Source organism: Alligator sinensis, unplaced genomic scaffold, assembly GCF_000455745.1.
Source record: "Alligator sinensis unplaced genomic scaffold, ASM45574v1 scaffold1740_1, whole genome shotgun sequence".
NCBI lineage: Eukaryota > Metazoa > Chordata > Crocodylia > Alligatoridae > Alligator > Alligator sinensis.
Window position 1 is genome coordinate 256,487 of NW_005843154.1, and position 12,334 is coordinate 268,820.

A 12,334-nucleotide genomic window follows, 5' to 3' on the forward strand; every position below is an offset into this window, starting at 1 on the left:
TGCAGGCCGGGAGTGGGGCGCACCGGGTGCCCATACCTGCCAGTCCTTTCCAGATGGCGCACTTGTCTCCCTCTTTGCACGTCACCACCTTGACATCACACAGCTTCTCAAACCCGCATTCGTAGCACCTCAGCCGGTGATTTTGGGATTCCCCTGGAGAGAGATATGGGGTCAACGAATGGGGGCAGGGGGCTGCGGGTCAGGAGTGAGGGGCATCAGCAGGGCTGGGGTGGGCAGGGGTTGCAGGTTGGGAGTGAGGAGCACCAGCAGGGCTCGGGGCAGGTGCTGTGGGTTGGAATGGGGGGCACTGGCAGGGCTGGGTGGGGTCAAGGGGCTGTGGGTTAGGAGTGAGTGGCACCGGCAGGACCGGGTGTGGGGGCTGCACATCTTTCCAATCTCTCCAACATCTTAATCCACGAATCTCCAATTAAATCCAGGCAGAAATTTCCTATCCACCCCTATTTTTTTGCCCCAGAAAACACATGGATTCCACCAACAAAGAGTCCCTCCCTGGGGAATTTCTTCCTATGGTTGAATCAAAGACAAAAAAAAACCCTTTTTCAATGAAGAATTGCCCAGAAATATCCTTTGCACACTTGAACCAATCAGAGCCCTTATATTTCTCGTATATGAGCATGAATTTGCCACTGGGCCCCGACAACAGCCGGAAAAAGCCCTTCATTGGGCTTTTTTCTAATAATACCATATTTATCTGTGTATTGTGCACCCATAAAAAGACACCCTGGGGAAGGTAATTTGAAGATGACAGGAGTTCCCCCCCCTTTTAACCAAGATAGTTAGAATCAGACCCATTTTTAATTACTAATTTTGGAATAAGAAAAACAATTGCTGTGTGGTACGTGGTTAATTATGGTATTTCATTTAATCCTTTCTTTTTCCACCTGAGCACACCTTGCAACTGGAAGCTTGGCTGAGTCTCTCCCCGCCCCGGGAGTCGGGGGGGGGGGGGGGGTTATCCTATATTACTGTACATTCTCACATATCGTATGTCCTCAAATAAGACCCACACTTTTGTTTTGGGGATGAAGAAAAAGAATACCATGTCTTGTATACCAGACACCCTCATCTAAGACCTACATATTATTCTGGGGAAGATACAATGAAGGAAAAAGAAATAAATGTATAGTTCCATACAGCAGTGTAAATCTCCAGCTCATGCACTCAGCCTGTTCGAACCATTTGCATGGCTGACATATTAGCAGCTCAGCCAAAAGCTGCAACCCTAGCTGCTGCGGGAGACTGGATTCTGCGGTTTTGGAATGAGCTAAAAACAGGTTGTGAAATAGGAAGAGAGAGACTAGGAGTAGCCAATAAATGGCACAAATTCCCAAAGAGAGGTTAGCTTACTTAGTGGAACATCCAGCTTTTTATAAAAGGAGAAAGTCTCATTAGCAGCTGTAGATTAGCAGGTGGAGTCTAACAAGCAGTGATGTTGGTTTGGTCTGAATCGAAACTTTCCCTGCTATAGTGGAGCTTTCCCACTTAAAAACACATCCCCCCATTTTTTCTGGGGGGGCAGGGGCACACAAAGGGGTGCATATGGTAGGCTGGGAAATATGGTAGACTTCTACAGCCTCTGGAAAAGAAGAGAAACATTGCCAATGGAATGGAAAAAAACAAATAATTTGGGTTATATCATACTCACAAATCCTTGTTTTTCTTGTTTGGCTGGAAAAACTGAGACTCGTTTTGCCAAAGGAGGCCAGAAATCAAGCCTCCACCCAGCCCTTCTTCTGTTTAGTCAGTGGAAAAACAAAAAAGGTGGGGGGGGGGGGGGGGGGGGGGGGAAGAGGGGAGGAACATTCCTCAAACTGCCTCTTAGGATAGGAGAAAAAAGAAAACAAGGAGGATGAAAGGGCAAAGGAAACAGCTAATCCTATGGATGTGTTTGAAACATGGTTAGCTGGGAACGTTAATCTAAAGAATACTGAAAGCCAGACATCGCTAGCTGGACACACTAATACAGAATATTGAACAACTAAATGAGCTAATCATAAGGCCACATTACAAGACATCCTTAGCTTAGCTGTTAATTAATCAGGAATGCTGAAAGATAAAATCAAGATCTAGTTGTCTGGATTTGTTAGAAGATCTTGTTAGCTGGTCATTGTTAATTAATAAGGAATACTGAGAAAGAAAAGAAATACTGAATCATATGGCTAGCTGGACACATTAACTAATAAAAAATATTGAAAGACTAGATAAAAAGCTAATCATCATATGGACATATTTCAAGACATCGTTAGCTGATGGCAATTAATAAGAACTATTGAAAGACAAAAGAAATACCCATTCAATTAATAAGGATTGCAGAAACGCAAGAAATAACCAATCATGTGGCCATATTATAAAACATCCTTAGCTTTAAATAACAATTAAAGTTGCATAGTTGAAAGGGAGGAAATAAGTAGTATGAGACCTCCTAAGTGGAAAGTGCCAATTTATAAGGCCAACTGAAAGACAATTGAAGGACAAGGAAATACACAACTATGTGGCCGCATTCCAAGCCTTTGCTAGCAGAAAATAACAATTTAAAGCAAAGTTTGAAAAACAAGATTATAGCTCATCATGTGGACATGCTATGAGACCTCGTTAGCTGGCAATACCTGTTAATAACCCAAGTTCCTTCCCAAATCTAACCATCAAAAGGAGTGAGATCAAAAAGACCATGCTAGTCAGGGGAGCCTGGAGGAAATCTGTAGTGACCACAGAAGAAGAGAGGCCAGACGACCAGTTCAGGTCAATGTTGACCAACAGAAGCAAAGGGTCTAGTGAACACGACCTGATGGACCTTTCCCAGCTTGGACATCCCAAGGAGAAGAGACCACCATTTTCGACCTGGAGGGATGTAGGCAGTGGGGTCCCCCAGGGCTCGGTCCTCGGGCTCGCACTGTTCAACATCTTCATTCGTGACTTTGACGAGGGGGTAAAAAGCACCCTGTTCAAATTTGCTGATGACACTAAGATGTGGGGGGATGTGGGCATACTAGAAGGGAGGAATAGGCTGCAATTGGACCTAGAGAGGTTACAGGGGGGGGCAGATGAGAACAGGATGGGTTTCAACACTGACAAGTGCAAGGTATTGCACCTCGTGGGGAAGAACCAGCAGCAGACCTACAGGCTGGGGAACTCCCTTCTCGTCAGTGCAGAGCCAGAAAAGGATCTTTTAGGTCATTATTGATGCCAAAATGAACATGGGCCGGCAGTGTGGGAACGCAGTCAGGAAGGCAAACCGTACCTTGTCATGCATCTATAGATGCATCTCAAACAGGTCCAAGGAGGTGATCCTTCCCGTCTATGCGACACTGGTCAGGCCCCAGTTGGCGTACTGCGTCCAGTCCTGGGCGCTGCACTTCAGGAGGGATGTGGACAGCATTGAGAGTGTTCAGAGGAGGGCCACCTGCATGATCAGGGGACAGCAGGGCAGGCCCTACAATGAGAGGCTACGGGACCTGAACCTGTTCAGCCTTCACAAGAGAAGGCTGAGCGGGGATCTAGTGGCCGTTTACAAACTAGTCAGAGGGGACTAGCAGGCATTGGGGGAGTCCCTGTTCCCCCGAGCACTACCAGGAGTGACTAGAAATACTGGTCACAAGCTGGCAGAGGGTAGATTCAGACTAGACATCAGGAGGCGCTACTTCACTGTCAGGGCGGCTAGGATCTGGAACCCACTTCCAAGGGAAGTGGTGCTGGCTCCTACCCTGGGGGTCTTCAAGAGGAGGCTGGATGAACATCTTGCTGGGGTCGTTTGAACCCAGCGCTCTTTCCTGCCACGGCAGGGGGTCGGACTTGGTGATCTGTCAAGGTCCCTTCTGACTCAACCAACTGTGAAACTATGAAGGACATCCCGTTCCCATCATCTCAGTGACTGTATGGCTAAACCATGATGCCTTCCTTCTGTGGAGGTCTCTCCTCTGTCCATGCAAGCAGTGATTGGCCCACCTGGCTCTCAGGGATCCAATCTCCTGGTCTGGGTGGAGACATCCTGGTCTGACCTTCAAGAGTTGGTTAGAAGATGATGCACCTGTGATCTTTTCTGATGGGGGTGGATGGAAAGTCAAGTGGAAGGCACTGAACACAACTCAACCCAACCCAACTCAGTGGGTCTTTGGGCTTTAAGGACTGGGGGAGAGGTCCTGAGAGGGATGAAGCAGGGTCTGGGGGTCTTGTCTTGTGTTTTGGGGCCAAGGCATGACCCTATTGACCAAACTCTATAGGGGTCTTGTGTCTCACTAGGAGGGGAGGTCAAAATGGCTGGATGTGACCGTGGCCACCATACATAACTCATATACCCAGACCCTGAGGTTCATGGGAATGACTTATGACCTCCCAGGGGGGTCATGGTTAAAGCCACAGCAGCTCCAGGTCCGGAAATGGTGCCCCGCACTCCCAACCCCCAGCCCACATCATTGTTGGTGCCCTTTACTCCTGACCTGCAGCCCCCTGCCCACTCTGGCACTGCTGATGCCCCTCACTCTTGCCTACAGCCCCCTCCCCCACAAAGCCCTGCTGGTGCCCCTCGCTCCCAAACCATAGCCCCCTGCTCCCCCAGCCTTGCCAGTGCCCCTCACTCCTGACCTGAGCCCCCTGATCCCCCACTCTACTAGTGCTCCTTACTCCCACCCCACAGCCTCCTGCCCCCCCTACCAGTGCCCCCCATTCCTGACCTGCAGCCCCCTGCCCCACCAGCCCTGTTGGTGCCCCTCACTCCAGACCCATAGCCCCCTGCTCCCCCAGCTTTACTGGTGCCTCTCAATCCCAAGCTGCAGTTCTCAGCCCTACCAGAGGGAGATGTTATGAGTTTTCCCGGTTTCAGTTCAGCTCCAGGGCTCATAGGGGGCCTGAGGCACCGCAGGGCTGGATGGGGAACAGCTAATCCACATGGGGCAGGAACATCAGATCAGGCTGGGGGCAGGGGGCGGGGAGCGGCTCCTCTATGGGCTGGAGCATACTATGAGTTGCCTTGTTCTTTGGAACCCAGGGGTCTGGGCTCCCAGCCCCCCCTGCACTGATACAAAAGTCCCCCCTCCTCTCCCAGGGCATGGAGAGAACCCAGGTGTGTGGGCTCCCAGACCAACCCTACTCAAACCAGCAGAGCTAGTGATCATGGGGGCATCCAGGGCTCAGGGGGCTGTGGGTTGGGAGTGAGGGGCATCAGCTGAGTTGGGGGGTCAGGGGAGCTGCAGGTTAGGAGTGAGGAGCAACGGTAAGGCAGGGGTGGGGAGGGGGGGGCGGGGCGTGATCTCTTACCTGGGTGGCACAGACATCCCAGAAACAGGAGCAGGGCTGAGACCTTCATGGCAATGCTGGGGCAGGTCCAGAAGCCTCCAGGACCTTTATAGCCCATGGCAGGTGGAGACAGGAAGACTGGGACAGGTGAGGTGAGGGATTGGGTGTTCCAGCCATGCCCCAAGGCCCCGGTCGGGGGTGGGGACAGGGCAGAGCCCAAGTTCCCCCCACCCCAGTCCTGCCGGTGCCCCTCGCTCCCAGCCTGCAGCCCCTGGACCCTGCAATCCCTGATGGTGCCCCTCACTCCCAACCCACAGATCCTGCCCACCCCCCAGCCCAGCCTTGCCGGTGACAGGCTGTCAGTTCTTCACCCGTCAACTGGACAAGTCCCAGCCTGTAATTATCATTCCTCATTATTGTTATCATCAGACCAACCTTCTGTTAATTATAGCTCACATCTGAGCTCCTACGTGTTCAGGGCTCCGGGGAATTTTGGGTTACAGGGGGGGTGGCGGGGGGGGGGCGGGCGTGGGAGGGCTGTGAGCTCGGACACCTGGGTTCTCTCCCACCTTCATCACAGCCTTGGTGCCAGGGAAGAAGAGCCCTAGCCCTGCCGGTGCCCACCCGGTACCCCTCACTCCCAACCTGCTGCCCCCAGTGCCCCTCACTCCTGACCCATCTCTTGTCCAGCGGAACCCGGTGTCTGGGCTCATCACGGTCCTTCAGTTTAGCTGCATCTGTGGGCCATCATGGTGGAACCTCCCCATGCTTGTCCATGGGCAATGCAGCATTAGGGTGGCCAAGAATTCCCCATGTGCTGGTTGGTGGAGAAGATATCACATGACCTTATCTTCCAGCTGGCCCTCTGATACCCATGAATGACCTCCATGACCTTGCAACTGCCAGAGAAGGTGAAGGGAATGTCACCATGAAGATGAAGTGGCTGTTTTGGGGGAGAGCATGGAGGTACTTCCAAGGCATTGGATGATCCACCAATGTCATCAACCCAGTTGCCTTGGTTTTGACTTCTAGGATGTTCCATGGGACATGGTGGGGGTAGACCTATTACTTCCCCAGAGCCCGGGACCATCTGTGCAGAACAGGCCCAACTCAACCAGGGGAAATATCCTAGAGGTGGGAGCTGTAGGTAGCTGAGAGATTTGTCCCCTTGGCTCCTGGTGCCATGATGGAAGGGGAGGGGGTGGATGGATGGACTCGCTGAGGGCTTTCTCAGGGCCTGGCATGGAAGACTTCTGCATGGTGGTGTCAGGTCTAGGTGGTTATAGGCTGGGGTTCTAGGTGTGTCTTCCATCACAGGTGCCCCTGGGTGGCCATTGGCTGGGGATCAAAGCATGTTTTCCATCACAGACTCCTCTGGTTAGCTATAGGTTGGGGTTTTAGGTGCGTCCTCCATCACTGACCCTTCTTGTTAATGGTAGGCCAGGGTTCTAGGTGTATCTTCCATCACAGATACCCCTGGGTGTCCATAGGCTGGGGATCAAGGTGTTTTTCATCACAGATCACCCTCCCACTCGGGTGGGTATAGGTCAGGGTTCTAGGTTTGTCTTCCATCACAGGCCCCTCTGGGAAGCTGTAGGCTGGGGTTCTAGTGTGTCTTTCATCACCCCCCCCCAAGTGGCAACAGGCTGGTTTCTAGGTGTGTCCTCCATCACAGACACATCTGGGTGGCTGTAGGTCAGTGTTGTGGCCTAGGTGCATTGTCCATCACAGGCCCCACCCTAGGTGGTCACAGGCCAGGTTCTAGGCATGTCTTCCATCAAAGACCCTCCTGGGTGGCTACAGGCTGGGTTCTACGTGTGTTTTCCATCACAGACCCTGAAAGGCAACATGGTTGGTCTTACGGAGGCTCTGATGAGCACGAAATGAGTCACTGTCTCCACCTAGCACCCCAGGGCAATGTGGGCACTACCTTTTGAGCCCTGACAGCTGCCTGGCATGGCAGGGAGGGCAGGTTGTTTTAAGAAGGGCTTAGCAGGGTGGAGGCTTCAGGCCTGGCCTATCCTAGCCAAGGAACAAGAGCCCCATTGACAGGCCAAGATGTGGCAGCTAGGCAGGTGGGAGATCCACCAGTTAGATAATGGGTTGGAGGTGGGTGGGCACTGCAGCTCTCCCACCAGCCATTGGAGGGCACCAAGAGGTCCCCACTGGCCAACCCTACTCAATGGAATGGTCAAGCCAGTGGGTGGCACAGGCTGGAGCCCAGTCAAGAGACACTGCAGGGGAGCTGAAGGATGGAGAAAGGGGATTCTTAGTGGGGTGGGAGGTGGTTGGACTGGGAACAAGCTCCCAGTGTGGGGGAAGGGAAAGGAAAGGAGCGGCTGGGACTTCCCTCAGGGCGACAGTGAGTCATCAGTAGAGATGGAAAATACTGAACCACGCGGCCTAGCACGTGCCCAGGGCTGGCAGAGACCCCAGGTATCCTGGCGGGTTGCCCCTGGTTGTGTTATAGCCAACGTCCCCTCCCAGATCTGGGAAAGAATCCGGGAATCCAGGCTATGCTCTAACTTACCAGCCCTGCCTGCATTCCCACAGCCAGGGAAGAAACCAAGCATCCAAGTTCCTAAAACCCCTCTACTTGCCTCATCGGCCCCCCGGAGTGGGGAGAGAACCCAGGCATCCGGGATATTAATGGAAACTTTGTATTTATGAGGACCTAAGAGCCTGTCCCCCCACATGTCAACCCACAGCCCCCCACCTATAGACATGGGGCCCCTCACTCCCAACCCACAGCCCCCTGCCCTCCCCAGTTCAGACAGTACCATTTACTCCTGATTTGCCACCCCCCCCCAGCCCTGCCAGTACCCCTCACTCCAGACTCAGAGTCCCTGCTCCCCCCACTTTGGCCAGTGCCCCTCACTCCCAACTCACAACCCCCTGCCCCTCCAGCCTAGCTGATGCCCCTCACTCCCAGCCTGCAGCACCCTGCCTGCAGCTGTCTGCTGCTGGACCTTGAGCCTGCACTGCCCCCTATTGGCTCAACCTTTCATTGCAACTCCCTGGGGCACTGAAGGGGTGGGGCAGGTACAGCAGGGCTAAAACCCAGGTGTCCAAGCTCCCAGGGCCTCCTGCTTCCACCCCACAGCCCCCAACCCCCTCCCAGAGAACCCAGGCATCTGTGCCCACCCCCACACCAGCTCTGATGTGCCCATCCCCACCCCAAGCCCAGAGCACACACACCAGACTTCAGGAAGATTTCTCTGGCTTTTATTAACCCCTTGAGACCCACCACAGGCTCCTGGGCTCTCTGGGAGGTGAGGATGGGCATGGCTGGCCCCTGGACTCCTGGGTTCTCCAGCTGATGGGGGTGAGGCCTGCCACACGGACTCCTGGGCTCTCTGGCAAGTGGGCAGAGGCCGAGCGCCCAAACTCCTGGGTTCTCCAGCAGGTGGGGGTGTGGTCCAGCACCCGGACTCCTGGGTTCCTCAGCAGGTGACTGCGGTCAGGCCCCCGGACTCCTGGGTTCTCTGGGTGGTGGTGGGGGCTGGACCGCGGGACTCCTGGGTTCTCCACGGGGTGTAGCTGGGAGCCTGGACACCTGGGTTCATCAGCAGGGGGCTGGGAGCCCGGACTCCTGGGTTCCCTGGCAGTGGGGTAGGCCTGGACACCTGGGTTCTGCACGTGGTGTGGCTGGGCACCCAGATGCCGGGGTCTCTCCAGGGGACCCCTAGAGCAGCAGGGTGGCGGTGAGGGTGGAGGCCAGGCCGGCCAGCAAGAGGCGGGTGGGTAGGGTGCTGGAGGAGGGGCTGGCCCCATTGCACAGGTCGTGGGGGCAGCAGGTGCGGTTGTAGTTGATATCGAAGATGGAGTCGTGCTGCTGTGTCCGGTTGCAGTGGGCCATGCTTTCATTCGTGGTGCAGCCGGACTTGGAGAAGAGCTTTACGTTCTCTGGGGGGGGGGGGGGGGGGGGGCGGGGGGGGGGGGGGGGGGGGGGGGGGGGAAGAGGTGAGGGCCTGCCTGGACACCTCGGTTTCTGCCCTGCTCCCACCCCAGCCCTCGTCTGTCTGCCAGAAAACCCTGGCATCCAAAACCCACCCCTGTCTCCCTGCCCCAGCCCCAACCCTTGGAAGATGCAGCCACCTTGTGCCCTGTCCAGTCCTGGGACCCCTGCGCGCACACACACACACACACACACACACACACAGCCACCCCTGAGGTCTCACGTGCACACACACACAACCCAGGTGTCTGACCCCCCCCCAGGTGTCCAACACACACATACTTGAGGTGTCTCACACACACACACATACACATCGGGTATGCACATACACACACATCCTAGGTGTCCGGGATACACACGCGGGCTCCGCCCCACCCTTTCCTCAAGCCACGCCCTTCTTAAGCCCACCCCCAGAGCTGCCCTCCTCAGGCCACTTGCATTCCTGAAGCCCTGCTGCACCGAGTCCCTCCCACACTGTAAACCCCTCCCCTGCCCAGACCCCACCCCCCCTTTCCCAGGCCTCTCCTATTCTGGAAGCCACACCCCCTCAGTGCACCCCTCCCACTCCTCTAGCCCCTCCTCTCCCAGGCTCCTCGCCACCCCTCAAGTCATCACCTCCCTGTCCTTCAACCTGTCCCTCCACAGGTCCTACTCTCCTGTACCCCCGCACTCCTCCCACTCCTCAAGCCCCTCCTCATGCCCCTCTCCTCTCTCTCCCAGGATCCTCCCAAACCTCAATCCCCATCCTCCTTTTCCTCAGGCTCCTCCCACCCTCAAGCCACAGCCCTCCCCAGGCCACCCCCCACCCCCTGGTGGCTACCAGAAGCTGTTGAGATATTGGGAGTCCTGGTTCCCCGGCTCTTACCCCTCAAGGCTGGGGGCAGGAGGCATTTCTGGGCCCCAGAGCCCCCACCCCAGGGTCCTGCTCCCTTCCTGTCCCCCTGTGGGGCAGTTAGCCCCCCCAACTCACCAATGTAGGCCTTGATGACTTCACACTGCCCATCCATGACCGTGCATGGGTCCTTGCGGTGGAAGCAGAGGGAGCCCACCTTGAACTTGCAGACATTGCAAACCAGGCCCTGGGCTGTGAGGGGAGAAAAGTGGAGGAGAGGTCAAAGGGTGCCTGGACACCTGGGTTCCTTGGGAAGGGAGTGGGGGTTAGGGGCTGAGAACAGGGGGCCTGGACGCCTGGGTTCCCTGCCCAGCTCTGGGAGGATTTGTTCTGAGCCTCCCCCTTCCCACCTCCCAGTCCTCCCTTCCCAGCCCACCCCTCCCCACTGCCCAGCCCACCCCAGCTACTTCCCAAGGCCTTTCAAACCAGATACCCAGCTCAGGGAATCCCTGGGGGTATCTGGCACCCAAGATCCATGTGGATCTCATCCATGGATGCCGCAGCTGGCTCTATCCCAGAGCCAGCTGCATCTTGGATGGTCAGATCGACTCAGCCGCTCCACTACTGAGCTAGTCACCACCCAGAGCTGAAAACCAGCTCCACCCCAGAGCCAGCTGTGTGTGGTAACTTACTCACTGGTCCCACTCCAGAGCCAGCCACAGCTCCTACGCCTGTTACACCCAGCCCAATGCAACCGCTAGAGCCAGTCCCAGCTCCTATCTTCACTATGCCCAGCATGATGCCCCCCGAGGGCCAGCCATTGGAAATAAGCCTTTCAGGAAGCTGGGAGGAGATGGAAAACTGAGGTGTTGTCACCGCTACTGCTGGTCCCATCCCTCCCTTTCCCAACCCCACCCTGCTCTATTCTGTTCGACCCCTCCCAGAGATGGGGCTCGCAGCCCAGACACCTGGGTTCTCTGGGAAGAGAGTAGGGCTTGTGGGTTGGAGCAGGGGGGTGCTGGGAGCCTGGACGCCTAGGTCCTTTAGGAGGGAATCAGGTAGGAGCAGGGTGGGCTGGCCTGGGTTCTCCCCCATTTTGAGGAAGGGAGTTTGGGAGAGGAGTGTGGGCCACTGCTTAGAGCAAGCTTTGGGTGGCTGGGTGGAGCCCAGATGCCTGGGTTCACTGCCCTTTCTTAACATCTGGGTGACACAGAGGCTTGTTTCATCACTGGCCAAGACATGTGAGCCACCCGCTCCCCTCCCCTCCCCTGTTACTCAGTCTCACATTGGCGGGAAGTTGCGGCTGAGGCTGGGGTGGAGCTGGGACCCACCCTGCAGTTCCTCTTCCAGAGGACTCAGGTGTTCTGGCCTCTCCATTGCCCAATGGTTTGAAGCAGGGATATGGGAAAGGCTGAATGCTGTTGACTTTCAGTCCCAGTGGGGTTGGGGTCCAGATGCCTGGGTTCTCTAAGAGGGCAGTGGAGGCTGGGAGCCCAGATGCCTGGGTTCCACTCCCCACCCAGGAATGTGCCAGGGAGAAAGTGTGCCCAGACCCACTCCAGGTGAGACATTCCTGGCTCTGGGGCTCAAGTGGAGTGGGAGGGGCACGAAACCACTCAAGGGGTCAAGAGGCATTCCTCAGGGCTGCATCAGGGCCCTGCCAGGCATGTAGGGACCCAAGCATTCCCTCCCCCCGCACACACAACCCAGGCATCTGAGACACACACCCATGAACAACATACATGCACACCCCTGACCCAAGCTTCATTGCTGAAAGAAAGCTGCTTCACCTAATGGTGCTGGAGCCCCAAGAGAACCCGTGCACCCGGGCTTCCCCCATAAAGAACTCAGGTGTCTGACACCCTCCTCCCCCAAGTTTCATTGCTGAACCAAATCTGCTTCACCTAATGCTGTCTGAGCCCCAAGAAAACCCACAAGTCCAGGCTCCCCCCACAAAAGAACCCAGGTGTCTGGGCTCCAGCCCCCGGGACTCACCCAGCGTCAGGCTGAGCAGCAAAGAGACCCCGAGGAGCAGGACACGTCTCATCGCTGTAGCCTGAGGACTCCGAGTGCTGGTGAGGGGCCAACCTGGTCTGAAGTATTTAAGCCCTGCCTGGGGTGGGGCAGCCAATCAGGGGCAGGGAGGGGCCTGACCAGGCAGGAGAGGGTGGGAGCACCTGGGGGAACCCAGATCTGTGTACATGTCCCGTGTTCCCCACCCCTTCCCCCCACTCCCAACCCCCAGCCCTGCGGTGTCCCTCACTCCCCACCCACAGTCCCTTGCTTGCCCCCCC

General features: G+C 56.0%; 2 protein-coding genes across 4 annotated transcripts in view; both read right to left on the reverse strand.

Moving 5' to 3' along the window:
• LOC102375183 (sperm acrosome membrane-associated protein 4) overlaps positions 1-5,517 on the reverse strand; it is a 5,826-nt gene extending 309 nt beyond the window's left edge. The window contains exons 1-2 of the mRNA XM_006037649.2: positions 5,272-5,517; positions 37-153 (exon numbers count right to left, since the gene is read on the reverse strand). Of these exons, the coding sequence (XP_006037711.1) occupies positions 37-153; positions 5,272-5,368 (214 nt within the window). The 5' untranslated portion in view covers positions 5,369-5,517. The remainder of the gene's footprint in view (positions 1-36; positions 154-5,271) is intronic.
• Positions 5,518-8,459: 2,942 nt separating this feature from the next.
• On the reverse strand, positions 8,460-12,155 carry LOC102375422 (lymphocyte antigen 6 family member G6C). 3 transcript variants are annotated; one of them, XM_006037650.3, is made up of 3 exons: positions 12,036-12,155; positions 10,179-10,292; positions 8,460-9,156 (listed from the first exon to the last, which is right to left on the reverse strand). In XM_006037650.3, the coding sequence occupies exons 1-3, from the start codon at positions 12,085-12,087 to the stop codon at positions 8,936-8,938; spliced, it is 387 nt and encodes a 128-aa protein (XP_006037712.1). In that variant the 5' UTR covers positions 12,088-12,155; the 3' UTR covers positions 8,460-8,935. The 3 variants fall into 3 exon arrangements, with proteins under 3 accessions (XP_006037712.1, XP_014382256.1, XP_025049844.1); XM_014526770.2 differs by lacking the exon at positions 12,036-12,155 and adding an exon at positions 10,733-10,853; XM_025194059.1 differs by lacking the exon at positions 12,036-12,155 and adding an exon at positions 10,534-10,603.
• Positions 12,156-12,334: the final 179 nt, after the last annotated feature.

Coding starts and splice junctions, on each gene's coding strand:
- LOC102375422 (XM_014526770.2), bottom strand. CDS start 10,838: ATGCTGGGCATAGTGAAGATAGGAGCTGGGACTGGCTCTAGCGGTTGC. Junction 10,293..10,732: donor CTCTGGAGTGGGACCAGTGA/GTAAGTTACCAC, acceptor CTCCCCTCACAG/CCCAGGGCCTGGTTTGCAAT. Junction 9,157..10,178: donor AGTCATCAAGGCCTACATTG/GTGAGTTGGGGG, acceptor CCCCCCCCCCAG/AGAACGTAAAGCTCTTCTCC.